The sequence below is a fragment of the Siniperca chuatsi genome, linkage group LG19, assembly GCF_020085105.1.
Source record: "Siniperca chuatsi isolate FFG_IHB_CAS linkage group LG19, ASM2008510v1, whole genome shotgun sequence".
Classification (NCBI taxonomy): Eukaryota; Metazoa; Chordata; class Actinopteri; order Centrarchiformes; family Sinipercidae; genus Siniperca; species Siniperca chuatsi.
In genome coordinates this window covers 24340693-24362548 of record NC_058060.1, presented here as the reverse complement: position 1 = coordinate 24362548, position 21856 = coordinate 24340693, and the positions used below count along the sequence as shown (strand labels likewise).

General features: G+C 39.6%; 2 protein-coding genes across 4 annotated transcripts in view; both read right to left on the bottom strand.

Moving 5' to 3' along the window:
* Positions 1-14084, bottom strand: part of LOC122866437 (nebulin-like) — a 49108-nt gene extending 35024 nt beyond the window's left edge. The window contains exons 1-15 of the mRNA XM_044176080.1: positions 13651-14084; positions 12300-12589; positions 10913-10984; positions 6044-6145; positions 5629-5739; positions 5398-5502; positions 5006-5116; positions 4530-4640; positions 4192-4305; positions 3424-3534; positions 3104-3214; positions 2590-2700; positions 2327-2437; positions 736-846; positions 470-580 (exon numbers count right to left, since the gene is read on the bottom strand). Coding sequence (XP_044032015.1) covers positions 470-580; positions 736-846; positions 2327-2437; positions 2590-2700; positions 3104-3214; positions 3424-3534; positions 4192-4305; positions 4530-4640; positions 5006-5116; positions 5398-5502; positions 5629-5739; positions 6044-6145; positions 10913-10984; positions 12300-12578 — 1671 coding nt within the window. The 5' untranslated portion in view covers positions 12579-12589; positions 13651-14084. The remainder of the gene's footprint in view (positions 1-469; positions 581-735; positions 847-2326; positions 2438-2589; positions 2701-3103; positions 3215-3423; positions 3535-4191; positions 4306-4529; positions 4641-5005; positions 5117-5397; positions 5503-5628; positions 5740-6043; positions 6146-10912; positions 10985-12299; positions 12590-13650) is intronic.
* nebl (nebulette) overlaps positions 1-21856 on the bottom strand; it is a 105487-nt gene that overhangs the window by 50183 nt on the left and 33448 nt on the right. For all 3 annotated transcript variants that reach the window (XM_044176083.1, XM_044176084.1, XM_044176086.1), the window contains exon 4: positions 19528-19635. In XM_044176083.1, coding sequence (XP_044032018.1) covers positions 19528-19635 — 108 coding nt within the window. The remainder of the gene's footprint in view (positions 1-19527; positions 19636-21856) is intronic.

Below are 21856 nucleotides of genomic sequence, written 5' to 3'. Positions count from 1 at the left end.
GCAACAGGTCAAGCAGCTAATCAGCTTCTGAAGAGGAGATATTTCTGGGCGGCTTCACCCGTCAGGAGCTACGGCGTGCAGGTAGTCGTTAAGAATGCAGTAAAACAAATGAGGTCATTTGTACTTTTGTCCTTCTTTCACACTATTGTGAACGCCTTTTGTCAAGTTATATAGTTTTACTTTCGTTCTCTTTATGTAAAAAAATGAATGCTTTTCGTCATTATTTAACGCTGCATCTGAGGGTATAACACACATTATTAACTGATACCAAGACAAATCTGGGAGGATTACATTTTAGAGCCATCTCCTGTAGTACAGTATGTGATGACATGTCATTCCAGCTCATTTCGTCTCATCTGTGTGAAATCAAATACACCTGAGATGTTTTGGACACTGGATTAGAGGACACGGCCAGATATCCATCACGACTGGAGAAAAAAAATGAATGTTATGTTATGAATGTTGGTACCTCGCTCAGCATGTCAGTCATCTCTCGGGCGAAGCTGGTTTCTGAAGTATCAGGCAGAGTGGAGTAGAGGGAGCTGGACCTCTCCTTCTTCCCGCTCCCCTTGTACTTAATCTGGGAAAACGTATATTGAGAAACATCATGACCAACATCATGATCTTCATCAAGGCAGTTTTCGGCAATTCAGCTGCAGTTTAATTCACCCTACATGTCCACAGTATTTAAACACTAAAGAAATGAAAGTGAAGAGTCAGTTTTCTGTACTGTACCTGACTGAGCAGCTCTGTGGACTCTTTAGCGTGCTGCGTCTCCAGGGTTTCAGGCAGAAGAGAGTACAGGCAGGTATTCACTTCCTTCTTTGCCGCTTCTTTATACTTTGCCTGCAGACATCACAAAACACAACCTTTTTGCTATTAAATAATACTTATCAGCCAATTACGGCTGCATGTCCGTTATGAGACGATGAGCTTCCTAACTACTCAATCCACCGTCACAACAACCCCACTTTTAGTTTATAAGTGCATAATGTCTCCTGACAGCCTGCAATCAGACAGAAGCATTTCATATCGAACATTACTGGCTACAGCGTGCAAGAGAAAGTATTTAAGAGGACTGTAAATGAAACTGAGGACTTTTTAATACCTTCTAAGGCCTTTTTTGAGGAAACTAAATTCAATGCTTTTTAAGACTTTTCAAGGTACCCTGGTTTCTTGCAGAGAAATGTTGTTGTTAATTATATTACAATAAAGAAACTTGAAACCTGAGATTTAAAAAAAATTATGTTTGATTAATATCTAAAACCTTTGTACCCATTAATAATAAAAGCTATTTGAATCAATAATTAAGGGCTCTTAAGTGACATTAAAATACCTTAATTTTAGGTATTTTTAAGGAGTAAATTCAAATTTAATTAGTGTATTTTAACAGATTATTGTTTGGTGGTGCTGATGTGTCAAACTCCAACTCTGAACAGATAAAATCGTAAATGTCAGTCTGTCAGTTTCCTTTGAACTTCAAAAACTGCAACAAAGATTAGTAACAACATGTAACATGAATTGTTTTAAACGGTTTTAAAATCTATAACTTGTAGTATTTCTCAGTCACATGGCAGTAATAAAGTTAATAAAATTGTTGCTATCATATAAAGTATCTCCAGCAACCTGCCTCTGCCTGAAATCAGATATTTTGGGTTTTAGTGGGTCTGCCTTTCCATGAAAGCTTTGGATGAGCGAGAAGTGACGCTTCAGAGAGTTGAAGCAGCGCCGCAGAATACACAGTTACAGCAGAACAGCATATTTAGCACAACCATCTTCATCTTCAACAGCTTTTGCAAATGTCTAAATTTTACTTCATGCTGCTTCACTGCTGCTGGGAAAACTAGATTTTCTCTTTCTACCGAGATGTCACGGACAGGTATATTAAACGTATTTCATTGACATTTTTGCATGTCAGTTTCAAGGCTAAAAAGGAGCTGTTTTTACCATAAAAGTTGCCATTTTGACTCCCTCCAGCACTGACTACAGTCAGTTATCAAGAGATAAATATTCATCGTAAAATAATCTGTAAAATCCATCATTTATTCAGTCTTCTTCTTTGGTGTCATTATTTTCCAACTCACTGCTCTCTCCCACACCGTGGTGACTCCAGAAAAATTAAAATCTATCCACAACGTTAACGTCAAGTGTAAAAACACTCCACATGGATTTCTTCACTGCAGGAGACCTGAACATGAATCTCAAACTCAGAAAAAGTGTTTGAGAGACAACATTGTTTCGTGTGTTTGTTATTGGTTTTGTTTCTGACTTTAAACATGTCATGCTTTAACCTTAACGAGAAGAAATGTGGCATCACGTAGTGTACCTCGCTCTGCAGTTCAGACAGCTGTTTGGCCAGCTGTGTCTCTGTGGTCTCTGGGAGCTGATGGTACAAACTGCCCTGAACCTTCTGCTTCAGACCTTCTTTATACTTCACCTGCAGGAGACAGGAGTGGATCCATGCACTGGAAATGAATGCTAATGCTGCTGTCATCTCGTTTTAACAGTAACTTTAGAGCTGATTTAAATTACTCAACTAAGAGACAACAGCACTTCTATTTATTAACATTTAAAATGTCAAATATATACCTCACTCTGCAGGTTTGACACCTCTTTAGCATGCTGGGTGTCGATGGTCTCAGGCAGCAGAGAGTACAGGCTGATGCTCATCTCCTTCTTACCGTCCTCTTTATACTTCACCTGCAACAATACAAGGGCATATTATATATACAGTATATATATTTCACCATTACAGAATAAAATGTAGAATTTATGATCTCAGCGTTCTTTATCTGTTATGCTGCTGTGCATTCAGAAAAGGAAAATAGAATAAAAGTAAAACAATTGTAATTTTTTACCGATAATGGTCACAAAGCTCATTTTAGCATTTGTGTAGCATTGGAGCTACACAAATGCTAAATCTCTTGATCAAAATGACCTCGTCATGATTCTCCTGAAACAAAAAGTCAAGAAAGGCTCTCGAATCTGCTTTTCCTGTCTGAGCCAGAGGAGCTACAACTTAACTCATGTTGTCCAAATCTGAATTTATTTACCTAATAATATTAGTATTATTGTCTCTGTGGTGTTATTATAGTTATCGTACCTCACTGAATAGCTCAGACACTTCCTTGGCATGAGCTGTCTCTAAAGTCTCCGGGAGAAGAGAGTACAAACACGAGTTCCCGCCCTTCTTACCCGCTTCCTTGTACCGCATCTAAAAATAAAAACACATTTTTATGTATGTAGCTTTTTAAAACATGTACACAAAAAAGGACAGAACAGGTGTCAAGCACGTCTGAGGATCAGTAAATATTAAAGGAGAGAATCTTTCAAAAATCTGTTCTTTATAAGTGAACAATTACCCAGCGAGGCTTTCTTTGAGCACTGATTCGATCTGTATTTATCGCTGTAAGACTGCCTCACCTCGCTCTGCAGCTCAGCAACAGTTTTGGCAAACTGAGTCTCGGCGGTCTCCGGGAGCTGAGAGTAGAAACTCTGGGAGAGGCTCTTCCTGCCGCCCTCCTTGTACTTACTCTGAGAGGACAAAACAATCCGTCAGCAGTTTACAGTAAAGAAATTGTGTTATTTATTGCAATGTTTTGTTTAAATGTATTTCCAATTTGATTCAAATGAGTTTTTATGGATTGTCTTGTTTTGTATTGTCTTTGCGTAATTTTGGCCCGACCAAGTGAGTTTGCACTTTTAACAAAAATCCGAAAAGGGATCATTTTAATGTGTGAGTGGTTCGTGCTATTCCCCTGTGCAGGCATCCCAACCAAACCGCGAACATGATGTTCGTTGGAGTGCGCGGCCAAGTCAGACGTAGAGAAAGCAGATTTAAATTTCAGTCTGGAGGGCTGCTGCAGTGACCGGCTGATCGACTGCAATCTATCAGTCAATTAATATCAATCATGTGCTGGTTTACCGCTTCTAGATTGGCTTTTGTCACTTCAATCTCATTACACACTGTTTGTCAAGCAAAACAATTATTATTAGCTCTGAATACTGTCATTATTTCGGCCATTTTATGGCCTGAATTATGAATTGCTTAATCATAACACAAATTTACGGCTGTTTCTGACTAAATGAACTCTCCAAGCAAATATGATGGAATGACCTTTAAACACAGGCCGAACGATGACTTTGATATTGAATACAGAGATTTCGACCTCTTGGTACAGTGTGCTCTACCTCGCTCTGCATCTCAGTCATCTCTCTGGCAAACTGGATCTCTGTGGTGTCGGGGAGCTGCGAGTAAAGAGAGGAGGGAGCTCCTTTAACCAGCACCTTGGGGCGATAGTTCACCTGAGAGGGTGGGAATATGAATGTAAGAGAGAGAGACAGTCAGACAGACAGGCACACAGAGAGAAAGAGACATATGCAACAATGTCCCTACTGCCAGTGTGAGGGGTTGAAATTACAGCTTGTGTTTAAGGACCACATTTCCCATAAACCCTGTGGCTCCCTCATCCCTGTGCATAAGCTTTGAATTTGTCAGTGTGTGTGTGTGTGTGTGTGTGTGTGTGTACCTCGCTCTGCAGCTGCGACACCTCCAGAGCGTGTTGTATCTCTGGAGTGTCGGGGAGTTGGGAATAGAGGGAGACGGAGGCCTTTCTCTTCCCGTCTTCTTTGTACTTTTTCTGAAACAAAAGAGACCCGAGCTTCTCTTTCAGTTCAGTTCAAGAAGTTTTCAACACAAGCTTGTAAAATGATAATGAATAAACTCAGCTTAAACAACAAGAGCAGAAGTAATGACACTGAAAGATGGCTTCATAGTACTGCTGGTACATAACTTTGTCATACAGTATGTGTACCTTTAAATAAGATTTCTGTGTTTGCTTTATGTCTTTGACTCATTTTCAGCGGGATGGCTCTCGGCCAAACCTGCAGCTTAATCAAACCGGCAGCAGCTGCATAAAACAAACCCTGCGTTGATGTCTTAACTGATGAAATATGCTGAAACACAGCTGCTGTATAACTCAGAATGAATATCGCGTTTGAGTACCTCGCTCTGAAACTCGTGGACGGCCTTGGCCAGCTGCATCTCCGTGGTTTCAGGAAGCTGAGAGTACAAACTGCTGCTCATCTCCTTCTTTCCTTCCTCCTTGTACTTGTTCTGAGGAGCAGAGAGTGTTTCACTGTGACGAGTGGTCGAGGCTTTCAGGAAAACAACATTTTAATAAGGTCAGGACTGAAAACAGTGGAGCTGTTTCCTTTAAGCTGAATTAACACTAACGAAGAACTGAAATAGTCTTCCTTATTGAGACTTCCATACATCTACACTAGTCATCCATTTATCCATCTGTCCATCAATCAATCCATCTATTCATCCCTTCTTTCTCCACTTATCCATCTAGCATTCGTTCATCCATCCCTCCATCCATCATCACGTCTGACCTCGCTCAGTATCTCAGTCAGCTCTTTGACAAACTGGGTCTCTGTGGTTTCTGGCAGCAGAGAATAAAGAGACGAGGAAATCTTCACATTTCCTTTGTATTTAATCTGAAAAACAAAACAAACAAACAAACAAAACGTTGTCATTGTATTAATGATCTACTGCTATCAACACTGTCTGTGCCTCGCAGGTACACAAGCTGACCAACGCTTGGTGTATTGAAGTGAAACTACCTCACTCTGCAGCTCTGAAGCCTCTCTGGCGTGTTGAGTCTCAGGCGTCTCTGGCAGGATGGAGTACAGAGACATCGACGCCTCCTTCTTTCCCTCCTCTTTGTACTTTGACTGAAACAGTTACAAATTTTAGCAAAAATGATCAGATTGGTGGATCAATATGAGAGAGAGGGTGTATGTGTTTGTGTGCTATTTTACTTCTATCTTCGTGAGGACCAGTTCTAGACCTTGAGAGTGAGGACATTTTTTTTAAAAGAGAGGATACTTGGTCCGGTCCTCACTTTTTCAAATGGCAGTTTGAAGGTTAAGACTTGGTTTTAGGGTTAAGGTTAGAACCAGGTTTAGATGAATGTACTATGTCAAAGAGCGTCCTCACAAGAATAAAACAACAACAATGCATGTCGCGTGTACAGACCTCAGATATCACAGCGCTGATGTTCTTGGAGTGGATGAGTTCAGCTCCAGGAACAAACAGACTCTGACCCCTCATCTTCTCAAAGTCCTCCTTATACTTCACCTGCAGGGAGGAGGAGACATCAGAGAGAGAGTGTGTGTGTGTGTGTGTGTTATGCGACTATATTGCATGCAAGCTGAACTTCTCCTGCACTTGTGCTCCATCCCCAGGAGGAATGTTGTGTTAGTTGTTTTGCAGAGTTTTAATCTTCGAGCTCACAGAGGAGCCGTCTTGTCGGCTGCGTGAGAGTAAATAAAGAACTACTAAAAAACTACAGATGTTATCTCTAAAGCATTTAAAACACATATATCAGTTATGGTACATGTGAAAAATAAAGTTACAAAAACCAGCATAAAAAGTGACCACCAGAATGTTAATGCAAACTGCATTTAAAATGAATTTAAGTATCTCTTTTTAGATCAACATGTGATTAACAAAATCGTTTTAATGAGCAGATCTAATACAATCATTTTGGTTGACAGTTTAAACTAAAACACACTGCATTAAATACATTATATAATTTACGCTGGTGACAATAATTGCACAGGTGGCCCCCTTTACATTTACTCCAGGTGACGCATCACTGCTGGACTTCCTCCTGATCGGCTCCTTTCAGTGAAGAACGACTGAAATCCCTCTAGTCTGGTCAGGGTGCAGCATACAGTATAGTATGACCTCAATAAAAACTTTGATTGCTCACTGTCTTTATGCATTCATCAGATTCAGAGTTTAAATTTGAATAATTAATGATAATAAGTATGTAAATATATCTTGCCTCTTCCTCCCTGACAAAACCTGATAATAATAATGAACACTAACAGAGTTTTTCTCCTTAAAGAGAGCATCTGGAAGATGAAAATTGGCATTTTTAAAATGTTATTTCAAGGGGAAAATGTGATAATATTACTATATGTACTATATTTTACTAGTGTATACTATATTGTATAATAATATTATTATATAGTCAGGTTCTGCTGTGATGTTGACAAATCACTCATAATAAACATAATGAGGTTGCCTAATATTATGTCAGGTTTGTCAAAAAGATGATTTTTGATGAAGAAGGAAGGAATGATCAGCTGCTCCGTGGTCATTTATTAATTAGTAGGATATCTGGGAAGTTTGAGGGAATTCTTTAGGAAGTGCAGTATGAACTTCCTCAAATCTGTGTAGACTACCAACTCTAGCACCAGACCTACAGCTGGTGCATATTCATAGCAAAATTATGTGACTCTTAACTGAAGGTGTAATGAGCATATAAACTACATTCGTTAATCCTAGAAGTAAAGTCTGATTGGTCCGTCTCAGGATGCTTGTTTATGTAACTTCTGTTACATTTTGTTTGCTAGCTCAACATGTATTTTTCTTATAATGCAGTACTTTACAGGACAGACAACCGAGTGCTGATTGTCATAGTTTGAGGGTTTGTCCTGTTTCCGGATCCGAATTTTGTAGTATTCTCCTCCCCTTGTGTGTCTTGTGGTTTTACTTCCCGTCTTTGTTTACTTTCCCTCCAGTTTTGAGTGTTGGCCCCACCTCGATTGTTTGCACCTGTGTCTCGCTGTCTCCCTTATATTAGTGTATTTAGTCCGGGTCTTCTCCTTTGTTCATTGTCGGGTCGTTGTCCCTGTCATGTGCATTTTTCGGTGTACTTTGTTCCCGTGCCCAGCATCCCGGCATTTCTTACCGTGAGTTCTTTGTATTTGATTCTTTGTTCCTTGGACCTTGCCTGTACTATTGACTTGTGTATCTTTGCCTGCTCCCTGTCGGATTTGTTTGCTTTGTTTGGACTTACTCCCGGGTTTTGACCGAGCCACTACCTACACTCCCCGTCTCCATCCCCGGAGCCTCGCCGCTCTGGAGCAGCTCACATCCCCCAGTGTTTGCTTGCCGTTTATAATAAATACAGTTGCTACCTCCTCCACATATCGCTTCCTCGTCTTCTGCATTTGGGTCCTTAAACTGTGCATTATACGACACTGATGGACTGAACTTTATCTCAAACATGTGCCACAGTTTTGGTGTTTGGCTGAGTCTGATTGGACGTTTGGTCAAACAACAGACGGGCAGATTTTGTGGAAAGACCCGGGAGAAAAATGGAATTAATCCACAGATAACAAGCTGTCTTCCCCAATCTGTGAGAGGAAACCAGGGTGGGCAACAAAACAAAAGGTGCTTAATACCAAATAAATGACTTCTAACCAGCGAGCATGTGATAGTCCGGGAAGCGGCCAAATTCAACATCAGCACAAACAAACACATATGTTTTATATATTAAAAATTAATAATAAATACAACTTTGGAAAAGTAACGCTCAGTAAGGCTCTATGTATTTCTACATGTCCTCTTGTAGATAAGTGTTTTTTATAGTGTAATTTCTTCTCCATGTGCTGTTTTATACTAAAGCTCTTTCCCACGTCTCCGGCGTTGAACGTCTCCATGGGAACAGCAAAATCTGTAAACTGGCTTTAGGGCGGTGGTTAGTGCAGAGCTGCACCAGGAATTTTGGGATTGACACATGAGAGGGAAACAAAAACAAAATGAAGAGCGTTTCATCCCACCGACTGTGACGACGACTGTGCCTATACAGCCGAGTGCAACCAAAGTCTTGAGATCTTTGAGTGTTAAACTTGTGATGCACTGAACTCTCTTCCTGCATGTGATGATTAATAATGATGTTTGATGGCAGGTTTTCACAGAGAGTTATACAGACAGGCAGCAGATCGACAGCAGCTGGAGGAATAAGTGAAGATGATTTTATAAAGTGGGTTGACTTGCTTCCACTGAAGCTGATGAGTCATTCTGCTGTTGCTAACAGCCAAGCTGCCAAGTTTGACTCACACCAGGGAATCGATATCTCACCCTCCCACATCCTACAACAGCATTCACCCTCATTCACCGTTTTCCTGCGAAATATATGCTTCAAACTGCTGTTGCAGAAGTCAAAAGACGTCTTTTCCTTTGAGTTTACATTCCCTCTGTGATGAACAAAGGCCAGCCATTGGATCTTTGGAGGGATGTTTCGACTGGTTACCAATGGCAACCCTGCGTTCAGTTCATTTCTGAAGAGGCGGAGGAAGAGGCTGATGCCTCGCTATCTTACACATGTGGAAGAGGTCGCAACCAGAAGTATTTTTATTCATGAGTTGAAAATCAAGCAGAAGCAAACTGCAGCAGGTATTACACACTAAAATATGACTGGGTTAAAAATGGACTGGGTCAATATAGCACCGATGCAAGTTTTTTTTTGTATTACTGTTGGATTATTTACCCAAATGGTTATTTTGCTCCAGTGTTAGACACACAAAACTGTCCCAAACGTTTTATTAGCTGTTGTGCATATGATATTCAAAACCGCAAAGGACACACATATTATTAACAGAAACAAGTAGTGACATGTGAGTTTAAAAAGAGCTAGAGTAGATTATAACAGCACACAGTCATGCTATATTTTAGTTTGGGTAAATAGTAATATAAAAAATAACACTAACAATGGGGCAAAACAACCTCTTGTCTTGGGTGGTTTGGGGTTCTCTGGTGTCACAGAGCTCGCAGACAAAGTGATGGTGAGCATTATTATTCAAGACTGCAACTCAACCTCATTTTATGAATAATGATGATCAGGTAGAAAGAGACTGAAAAAGAGGTGTCTTTTCCCAAATAGAACTTTATGGCTGGATAATTACTGTGTGGTCGCTACGCTTACTTAACTTACTTTTGAATTACCATGGTAACACAAATGCGCGTTGTTATGTTACCAAATGATTTGCACAAAAATGTACGTTGCTTATACAGATCGGCCTTTAAGATCGATTCCTTGACAGTTCAAGAAGATGGATTTTTCATAGTAGTTTATCTTTTGAATCCATGCTAAAATCACATGTTTACTATTAAAATCTTGTGGTTGGTCCGTTTGCTTTCACACTGTCAGTTCACACCTAACCTTTTTGGTTCGGCTCAGTCGAACTCTGATGCATTTGCCTGTTTAGTTCAGTTTGTTTGGGCTGGCGTGAAAGTTGTCAGTCTAACTTTGGCGTGGACTAAAGAACCGGGCTGAGACCGCCTGACCTTCGAACTCTGGTGTGGTTCGTTTGCAGTGTGAAAGCAAAGCAGACCAACCCCAGGATTTTATAACATGTGACTTTAGCACGAATTCAAAAGCTAAACTACTATTAAATCCATCTGCTGATTGAGAAATGTGAGAAAGTGATCTCCCGATATTTAGCCTGTAGTCTATATTTATACAAGTTCATTTTGTAACCATGGTAACAGTGTGCGTGTCACTACGCGATTTTCTCTGATATAGGAGAAAGTGAAATGCAGTTAACACAGAGGTCTGTTGTGTTCGTGTCTTACTTGCTGTATTTTGCAGTTCGCTAATAAAAAGTGAGTGAAACGATTTAAACGTAGCGACCACACAGTAACTATCCTCTGTAATATACTGTAATGCTACAAAATGCCTCTTTTGTCTGTTTGTCACTATTTACGATATACCAGGTCCAGTTGCACTCCCAACTAATAACACTCATAATCAGTTATTTCTTCATGAGTTTTATGAGACAATACACACATATCCCACTGTAAGGCTCAGTAAAATGCAGCATTACTTGCTGTCAGTCACTGGAAATCTGATTTCTCCACATGGCTCTTTGTTTGTTTGTAATTAGGGCTGAACAATTAATCGAAATATTATCGAAATCGCAATATGGCCAAGTGCAATATCCAAATTAAAAGGCAACAGTGTATTATTCTGGACCATCTGAATCAAAATACAGCTGTAAAAAACCAAAAAACAAAATAATAAATCGAACCGACATTGAATGAACTTACATCACTGGCGAGCAAGCTGCATCTCCTGTTAAATGCTGGGTCTGGCAGTGGAGGCTTTACATCAGTGGAGGCCTGAAAACACAAAAGTGCACATAACACTAATAACTATACTGACATTATTTAGACAAAAGTCAGTTATAACCACGATTTTGTGTTGTTGTTCTATATATTTATATTAAATCATTTTCATGCCAAAGTGATCAGTATCTAGTGTTTCCTAGAAGACCTTAAGAGTGGAAAAGCCTTTAAATCAGCATGTGATCCTACACCTTTCCATTGTACCTCAGACTAATATTGGTAATTAAAGGACAATATTGGCAAACTGAATTATCCATACTAATAATACTGACACAGAGAAACTTGTGAGTCAACCAAAGGAAACTTTTCTAATTCATGCACCGTTAATCCCTCGCCTCTCCTAACAGGCCCGACTGAGTCCCAAAAATCCCACTATCAAAGGCTAATAATGGAACATTTTCATTTGTAGTTTCTCTAATCCTCTCTAAGCCCGTATAAAAACCTGCAGTGTCAGGCGATGCCCCACGCCAAGGTCAATACAAAGACTCACAGTCAGAGCTGAGAGTGGGGTTTCTCTGCAGAGAAACTAAATCTGCCTCTCAGCAGACTTCATCAAAGAAAAGCAAAATCCTTAAAGACGTTCAGCAGTACACAGGACTTTTTTGGGACATTGTGTGTATTGACGTATTGAACATGGAAGTTATTTAATAGAATGAATAACATAATTAAAAGACTAAGGGGTCCAACTGCAAACTTTCAAAATCGGACAATCATAAGAAAATAATAGAAAACTTTATCTCCTCCTGTGAGATCGCCTACTGGTCTTAAAGAAGCTGTTTCTTACGTCAAATAAAGATCAGCAACTGAAATGATATGAAATCATATTTGTTTTAATTGGAATGGCGACTGAAATGGGTTAAAGTTAAGACCGTTAAAAAAAATCAACTGTCACTTAAGGTCTTTAACAAGAGAAGATGGTGAGAAAAGTTTTTCTTTTACTTTACAGGTGAAAAATAGTCTCAGGTTCTGAAATAAGATTAATTTAAAAAGCTGAGACAGAGATCTTTGTATTGTTAAAACTAAAGTTTCCGAACTCTAGTCTAATCTAGAAGATAACAAAAATAATTACCTGGTTCCTTACATGAACACAAGTGGAAGGACTGTATTCCACACTGAACATATTTAATCGAGATCCGCAGGTCTGCGTACTTGCTGATTTGGGATCTTACTTCATGATTTTCCTTTGTTGAGTTCTTTCTTGTCGATGTTCCCTGTTATCTTATTATTTTTAGGCTTTAACTGAGCCGAATATTTAATTTTGGGTTGTTTATGTTGCATTTTAAAAGTTACTGGAAGGTCAAGTTCTCACCTCTGATTCCCAAGGTCCCAACAACTTCTTTGCTTGACCCTCCTCTTCCTCTCCATTCTCTTCCTCTCCTCCCTCCATCTCTGCTTCCTTTTCCTCTGTTATTTTGTCAGTTTCAACCTCCTCCTTCTCCTCTATGGCCGTCCTTCCCGTAGTCGTGTCAACAACCGCGGTCAGCGTCGTCACTGTTGTTACCACCTCTTCTTTCTCTCCCTCCACTGTCATAACCTCTTTCATCTCTCCAGCAAACACCGGAGCAGCTGGGGCCTCCTCTTCCTCCATGTCAGTCACCTCTGAGGACAAAGACACTGAGACACTTAATGTTTAGGTTCAGTTTACTCATAATGCTATTTTTTTATTTATGTAACACTTAAAAAAACAAGTTAAGAAAGAACATAAGAAAAGCCAGGATCATTAAAAGGGAAACAACAACAGAAGTTATATAAATGAGTTTGAAGTAATTTAAAGGATTATATAGATCAATCCACCCTGAGCTCTTGTTTATTTGCACATAAAAGCTGAAGAGAAAGAACATTTGTATATCTCACACTAAAAAAATACAATCTGGTGGAAGAAAAGGGAGCACAACTACAGAAAACGGTGACTCCTTAAAGGGTAAGTACACCGATTTCTGCCATATTGACCCGCCCTATGCGACAGAGGAGTGGGAGGTAGGTGGGGAGGCAAATGTCCATGGGAGGTGTAGCTTTGTGGCTACATAGTGTGTGATGACGTAGGGAGGTCTGAGGGTGGGTGCAGCACAGACTGACCATTACCATTCAGTGTAGCTTGTATTGCCTGCCTCAAAGAAATTAGAGTGGTTAACACAGTTATGTGTTGTGCTTGCTGCCACATTAGAAAAATATATCTCTTGCTCATGTATGAGGGTATCCCTTCAATTCTTAACCCCAGATTCGGTCCAGACTGTTAAGGCTTACTACCAGCTATGAACCGGGCTAAAATGATAAGTGGAAAATACCACTAATTACTAAAACTCCAAGCTATAAGTCACTGATGAACTCTCCTGTCAGAATCCTCCATGTTATGGTTGTCGACACACTTTTCGCCTGCTAGCGGCTTCTTCGAAGTCATGGTCACCATTTACTGCTCTACATATCAAGGTCAACTTTTCAGCTTCATCAAAGTCATCGTGCTAAAAGTCTCGGCCTTCCTTTCAGATTCTTTAAGGTCAAGGTCATCCTATCAGTAATCACCTCTTGATGTTGTAGCGTCTTCAATATCGTATTCATGCTTTTCAGCTTTTACTAACCTTCCCTGAATCTTGTTCTAAGGCACTTTGTTAGCTTCCTCAGCCTCCTGTTCTTGCAATCAGCCTCCTCTATGTCGTACTCACCTTGTCGGATTTATGGTAGTCTCTTGATAAATTTTCCTTTTGGCTTCCGCAGTGTTTGCGCGAGCCTTTTAGCTTTCCAAATGTTGCAATCGCCCTGAACAATTTCTCACTCGCTGCTTCTGAATATCGAAGTATCGTACTTTTTTGCCTTCTCTGATGTGCTGATCACCCTTTGTTTTTTTCAGTATCTTCTCATGCTTTCCTTCAGGTTCTTCAAGGCTTCGTCAGCGTCGTGGTCAGTCTTCCTGCCTCTGAATGTTTTGGACACTCTTTCAGTTTCTTTGATGTCGCGCTCACCCTCTCAACTTCTTCGTCAACCTTTAAGCATCTTATTTTACCTCTAACTCAAAATATAAACCTGTAAGCAACTGAACTGCCTCGTCTAGTCTCGACTGTCTCCTGTGATGGCTGACTGTCTTCTGGGTGTCGGTTCGTTGGGTTCTTCTTATCACCTTTGACTTCCACATTTAGCCCTCTACTCAAGACCTTATCGCCACTGTGCCCTTCATCTCAATCACAGTGCCAGTACAGTGGGTACAGTGTGTGTGTGTGTGTGTGTGTGTGTGTGTGTTTAGTGGCACTAAAACAAAGACTGAGCGTACATACTGTATGAAAGTGTCACTGTTGTCTGTGTGTGTTTGTTTGTGTATGTAGGTTGAGGGGTTGAAGGTGAGTTCAGAAAATATCGTAAGTTGGACGGAATGTACCATTTACTTCCACAAACACACACACACAAATACACACACTTTAGTAAAAGTTACAGATGTACATTAATCCATGGACTTGCAGGTGTTTCATGCTGCTAACCGTAATCTTTAGTATTTTGTTCCAGCTGGAGAGTTTTCCAACCTGCCACAAAAGATCCACTGACTCTCTCCACTGATATTACACACCACTAAGAAATTCTTCTCTTCTCCAGCCACTGAAACATTGTGAGGGATTAACGTCACTGACAATTTAGGCATAAAAACAAATAAAACTTTTCCCAAGTTGTGCAGAAAATGTTGGCTTTAACCTGGAAATTTCAGCTGAACAGTTGAAGAAAAGGTAAAAAAAGTCGACCTCTGGGCAATTTGTTGCCCATTTGCACCTTGAAATATTGTGTTTGCTGTATGTTATGAATTGCTGTTCTAAACCTATTGTTTATTATTCTTGATGTAAAGTAAAGGGAGAGATTGAAAAAGAGAAAGAAAGACAAGAAGAAGGACAGAGACACAAAACTATCAAAAATCTTTCAGCTCCAAGCTTCTTGTTGAATTGTAGGCATTTTTTCAGTGTGTGTGAAGCTCTGAGTGTGTGTTCGTGATCTGTTGTCATTCCAAAACCAGTTTGGGCTTTAGAGATTGGCGTTCTTGCTGGCTAACATCATTTTGGATACCTTTATATCTTTAAGAGGTTAGTTAACGGTCAAGAATAGAAGTCAAAGAATGAATGAAGTCATGTGTCTGTACATGTCTGTATCTGCCCGCATGCTTGTGTATTTAGGTGGAAGTAAGGACCTGTCATTTGGACAGAGTGTGTTTGTTTTAACACTGACATACTGATGAGCTGTTCAAGGTAAATAAACAATGATGCAACCAGCTGCAGGGCAAAAGAAGAATACAAAAACATTTTTTTGGAGTCAATGTTACAAAAGTAAATATGAGTTGGACAAAATTTTTAGTCTGTTACCATTTACTGTATCCTATGATGCGATGCCACGTTTTAAATTTAGCTAATGTAAGGGTGGTGCCGCTTGTAAAAGTTTTAACTAGTTTTTCAAATTTCAACTGAAAGTAAGTTACAAATTTAGACTCTTTCAAACCTTTTTACAATCCACTCTAAAAACTCAAGTTTAAGGAGGGACACACTATTAAACAACAAATGTAATGTTAATGTAAAAAGTGCATAAACAGCAACCCGCACTTTTAAATCCCATACCCAGAGAATATTTCTGTTTTTCTATAACTTTATGCTTTAAGCAACATGGATGCTGTTTAATCACAATCTTAATAGCTGATTAAAAAAAAAAGTATTGTTGACCCCATGGGAGCATTTAAAGTGTCCGACAACAGAACCCACGACCTGTTTTATCCTCTTATAAAAGTTTAGTTTACAGCCTAAAATGTAGCTGACAATGAGAGGACAGTGTTTGTAGTTATAAAGGTGAAATTCATGCCGTGTCACCTGGCCATGTTCCTGAGATATAAGGCAACACACTGAGAGGGGCAGAGTGAAAGAGAGAGACAATCTAAAAGACAAGATGAGGAACAGAAAAGAATGACAAGGAAAGCAAGTAAGTCTTTATCTTCTCTGTGTGACTTATCACTTCACTCAGGTATTTAATCACTGTAAAAATGTATAATTTGCCAATATGAGAAGACTGAAAGGCAGCAGGTAGTCTGGCAGTGCGATCAGAGTGTCAGATGGCAGTTGAGGTAAACAGGACATCGACCCGATGAAGACCGACCAGAGCAGCTCTGACTGTCTCTCAGCCAAATGAGCATCTGCTGCTACACTGCACAAACACTAACAAATCACAGCTCAACACAACAACAAAAGACTCATTTATCACCAGTAACACTGCATCGTCTGCATAATGTAGTTCTACATTTAATTTATAAACATATATAGACCTCAAATAAAGAGATATAAATGCACAAAGAAAATAAATAATGAAAAAGTATAAATAAATTAATGGTTATGGCAGAAAAACAAGAATAAGCTCATTCTGGAAAATGTAGGAAATTAATGACTACTTTATCATAGTACTTCATTTCAAAATGCAGAGGCTGAGAAGAGTCACACAAAATCCAACTACAGCAGCTAGAGGAAGCTGTACAGTGTGTGGGATGTACTGTAGCATCATGCTGCTGTTAATAGTAGAGCATTTGATGGGGGGGGGGGGCAAACCAGGAAATAAATCGCCTACTGAATATACGGAGATAACCAGGTTTCTCATGTTCCATAACGTCAAGATCAAAACCAGGATAAAAATGGGCAGATAGAGGAAACTATAGAATATCTTTGCCATTTCTGTGCTTCAATTTCTTGTCATTTATCGGCTGACATATACGCCGATACAAATATATCTGCAATGAGCTAATATCAGCTGATACATCAGCCTGGACGATCTGTCGGTCAGTTGACACTTCATGTTTCTGTTGTAGGCCAGCATGCCAGAGACATTAAAAAAGACAAAATAACCTCAACAGTGCTCAAAAACACAGACATGTTTGAATGAGTTCTTCTTAACTGCTGATAACAATGTCTTAAAGGCTTTTTCTCTTTATTGGTACTCCGACTTTTTCAGCTTAGCCAAGTGTTGAAAGTCTTCTGTGATATTTAGTCCTCTTTTGATTTTCCAGGCTACAAAATTCTGCATAGAAATACACCAATAAAACATAAAAACAGAGACCAATCCTGACTTGTTCAGAGGACAACTAATTAATCAGGTCTTTAAACACATCTTCGGTTTAGTGGCCCGAACAACAGCTGAGTCCTGCCAGTGGAGTCCTGGCTGCACCTCGTGCCTGCAGTCATCACTGTCTCACCCAGAATAACAGTAAACAAGGCTCTCTGGGGAATAACGGCTTTGGTATAAATCTGTCTCTTCTTGAAGCTAAAATGGGAGACTCTGTTTTCATAGCTGGTAGGAGGCTGCCTCGCTGACCAGGAGCTCTCTCTTTCTCTCTCCTTCAGATGTTGTTAATGAATTCTGAAACACAAAGCTTTTCCTGGGAGAAATCCCTGTGATCTCGTCCTGATGTGAACCAGGTTTACTGCCAGCCACAGCTCAGCAGAAACAACACACTTCTCTTCAGGCTTTTGGACACACTTTTACTCAGACTTCACTTTTTTACTGAAATATTGTACTTCACTAGAAATTAATCCAAATGCCGACCTTTTCGTGAGATCAGAAACTATTTTGTTGATTTCTATTTGATTCCCTTTTTCTACTGACGGAGAAACAGACAGCTCACATTATATTCAGCTTTAAGCTTCTCTCTATTCTCTCCCACAGTCCTCCTCTTCCACCTCCCTGACACCTTCCTCCTACGACCCTCCTCTTCCTCACACCTCTCCCCCTCCTCTTCTTTCATCACCAGGTCAACCTTGAAAAGAGCTGAGTAATACAATAAAATGTGTGGGCTGTTGAATGTCACAACATTTGAAAGAGAGGCAATGTGTGTGTATTAATTAAAGCGAAGCAAATGAGGAGAGAGAATCTGTGGTGTATTAACACGGCGGAATAATACGATCACTCGGTCAGGTAAACAGAGGAGAGAGGAGAGGGGGAGGGCAGAAGATAGACTGGCAGAGAAAAAGAGAAAACAATGGGAAGAGAGGAGAAAAAATGCACAAAAACAACAGAAAAACAAAGGGAAGGATACAAGATACAATACAAATGAACTCATTGGGTTATTAAGAGGAAAGAAGATGAGCGAGGTTTGATGTGGGAAGGACGGGTAAGTTACATTGTTTTTAAAGGGTTTATTGTATTCATGTTTTATGTCCATCTCAATGTTTTACATCCATATTTTTCATAAAAAAAACAATTAAAAATTGTTTTGAAAAAAAGAGCGACAAAAGCTACGGGAAGAGGGATAACAGAGGAAGATAAGTACACTACCTTGGCATCATCTGCTGAGGGTCACTGGGTCATCAGGACACACATGGGTAGAGCATCTGTACGCACACACTCACTCACACACACACACCACATAGAGAAACATCCAAAGATTAAAGACACACTCTTGTAACTTTGTATGTTTTGAAGCTGTATGACAACAATAAAACCATTAAACTAACTCAATGTTGAAATAAAATGACTTGATATCCAAACTTTCTGTTTTATTGTATAAACTGCTCTGCTTCTGTCTGCTGTCAGCATTATACCACAGCCATGGAAAATACGGGTTTTTGATTGGCTTGCAGCTGTAGCAGACAAAAAAAATGTCAATTTAATTCAGTTGGACATAAAAAAACATTGTTTTTGGTCAACAGTTTAACCACTGTCCTGCATCAGTGCTCAAGATTTAGTAAACTGCAGGTAACCGAAGCATTAATACTTTTACTATTAGCAGTTATCAGACTGGTGAAACTAACCTAACCATGAGTTCAACTGACTACAAACACACTTTAAAAGATGGAGGAACAATTGAACACAGCATCTTGTCTAAGGACACTTGTATCATTGCTTACTTAATTATTTAAATACTGGTTCGTCATCTTGCTTGTCTATAAAGCTTTAAATGGCTTTGCTCCACCATATACTGTACTGCATGTTAGACATGCTTAAAAGCTATGAGCCGCTCCGACCTCTCAGGTCAGCTACTGTAGCACTGGTGAAATTTGGTGAAGCTGCCTTTAGTTTTCATGCTTCTAGTTGTTGGATTAGCTTCTCAGAGGACTTCAGATGCACTCAGGTTCTCACTTCTTTCATACGCAGCCTTAAAACGGTCTTTCTTCTGTTGCCTTTCAAAAATGAGCACTGCATCCTTTGTAATTAAATAACTGACAGCTTGACTTGCCTCGGCTCAAAATCAATAAATAAAAAAATTTAAAAAATCAAGGTCACTTACACTCACTGGTTTTAGAAGAAGCTCCTCTTCAAACAGCTGATGTCGTCAACACTGGAGGGCTTGATGATGTAGAAATGTGGCATGTCTGTTTGTGCATGTGTGTGTGTGTGTGTGTGTGTGTGTGTGTGTGTGCGATTGCGCTCACTGACCAGAGTGCACCCCTCACTTTCTCTCATACATTTCACCTGCATGCTTCACATTACAAACACACACACACTCGCATATACAAACACCAGGAAAAAACAGTAAGATAGTGTATGTCTGTGTGTGTGTGTGTGTGTGTGTGTGTGTGTGTGTGTGTGTGTATACATACAATACTGATCTGCTCCTGAGTCCTTCTGAGTCTTTGCATCTCTGGAGTGTCGGACACAATGCTGAACCCTCGACCTTTACTCTCTTCAAAATCCTTCTTATACTTCACCTGCAAGAGGGGAAGAAATACATGATATTAAAGGAATATTCACCCTCAAAATCATCAATTAGTGATGTTCTCCGCATCGGTTTGAGTGACATAAATATTTCATTATTGATGTGTTGCAATAAATACTAAAATGTTGAAAATCTCATGGTAAAAAGTTGAACTCATCAAATGGTTTTAAAAATATAAAACATCAAGTTTTGATTTCGGTGTTTCCACATAAAAGACAGAGCTTCTTTCTAGAGCTACCATTCTGGGTTAATATTCAACAAACATACAGAAGATAAAGAGACCAGTTCCTACACGCACAGAAGGACAGAATAGACCAGACTGCATTGCAGCTACAACACAAAAAGAGGTTAGAGGCTGCAATCATAACCTGGTTCATGAACTAATGAACTGGATAACTCGGTTTCAAGATCACTGGAAGCAACAAAACCTAGAATTCACATTACAGTGATGATATAGAAGAGTATCTGAAGGTGGATTTTACCTTTGAATGCGCCCACACAGCAGAAATAATTACACCACTCAGCATTCAGACAGACCACAGCTACAATCAACTTCACACAGTGTGAAAAGAACTTTAAATATACTATAATCGCTACTCAACAGTGATACGCAGGAAATGAAAAGGGTTTTATTTCGGTGTTCAGAACATGATCTTTGCTGTTGAGATTCACAGAAGCATTTTTTTGGCCGGTGATCCAGTTAATCAAAGCCCCAAGTGCACGTATAGTACAATTTACCTGATCGATTATTGATTATTTGTGTATCATAAATAGGGCTGGGTATTAAACCTCAATACCTGCCTAGAGCACTTTCAAAGTCCGGTGAGATGGCATTCAGTACTTATGCACCTAAAGAATGAACTGCCTGCTGATCTCAGACTTGCTCCGACACTGTGTTATTTTAAAACCAAACTAAAGACCTTCCTTTTCTTAAATGAACACACCATACTTGTACCGCATGCTTGTTTGTATTTGTGTATGCATCTGTATTTTTATGTGTATGTAAGCATGGGCGTCTCTGTTTATTTGCACATATTTGCTGTTTTATGTTGTTTTTATGTAAAGCACTCTGAACTGCTTCTGTATGATATGGTTCTATACAAATAAACTCGTAAACGTGTCTCTTCTCCATGCACCTTAAAAGTGGGTGAAGTTGTGCCAGTAGTCTCTACTCTGAAGTATTGAAAGTTGGCATTGAACGCCGGGTCAGATCCTAGTCTATTTAAATGATTCTTTGATCGGATATTTCCTGATTTAAATAAGTATAAGTCTGATGATATTCTGTATTTTTCTTCTTGTCCATAAATCCCCTGCAACGGCCACAACCAGCAGTGAATGTATCTGCTAACAAGTGTTGTGTGAGTATCACAGCCTGATATATATCTTCCTCCTCTGAGCCACAGAGCTCCATTGTTGTCCAAAAACCATTAAAAACACATCAGTGAGCCACTATTTCCTCCTGTTTGATAAAAAACTACAGTGAGCAGTTTTAGGAAATGACTGAGCCTTTTTAAAAAGGAAACTATATATGTGTGAGCTGTTTTTGCATATTTACATCTTCAGTAGGAACCAATGGGCTTTGAGCTGAGAGCCACAGACAGGAAGTCAGAGTATTCAGAGACGGACTAACACGTTGTTGGTTTTTGTCTTTTCATGGGATTTGCTGACAAAAATATTCTCAAAGTATAGTCTCAAATACTTTTTTATTTTGGCAACAGAACTGAAACTAAGATGAACTCTATAATGAATCAGTCAAAGGAACTATGTAATATGTTCAACTCTGGATGAGTCTTCATCACCATCAGCAAAGATTCAAACTGAATTAAAAACCAAAAAATTTAAATTATTGCTGCGTCACTTCCAAACAGCAGACAGAATGGACGATTTACAGCTCACAGACGACGACAACAGAGCAGTAGCCGTCATTTCACTCTGGTCCCGCCTGCACTTCAGTTCGACCTTCAGAGGAAACACTGCAGCTCATTTAGCCGTAAAGTCCTCCTGTTGGTGTCTATCAGTCGTCAGTAACAGCCCATTAGCCCTCAGAGTTACATAAGGCTGTAAACTGCAGAAATATGACTCAGACAGTCAGGGTGTGCGTGTTCTGGCTCTCACGGTGATTGTCCCCGTTCTCAATACAAAGCAGTTAAATCCCCATTCATCAGTTATAGACTCCCTGCAGAGCTAATATGACAAGCTAACAAGCTAAACCA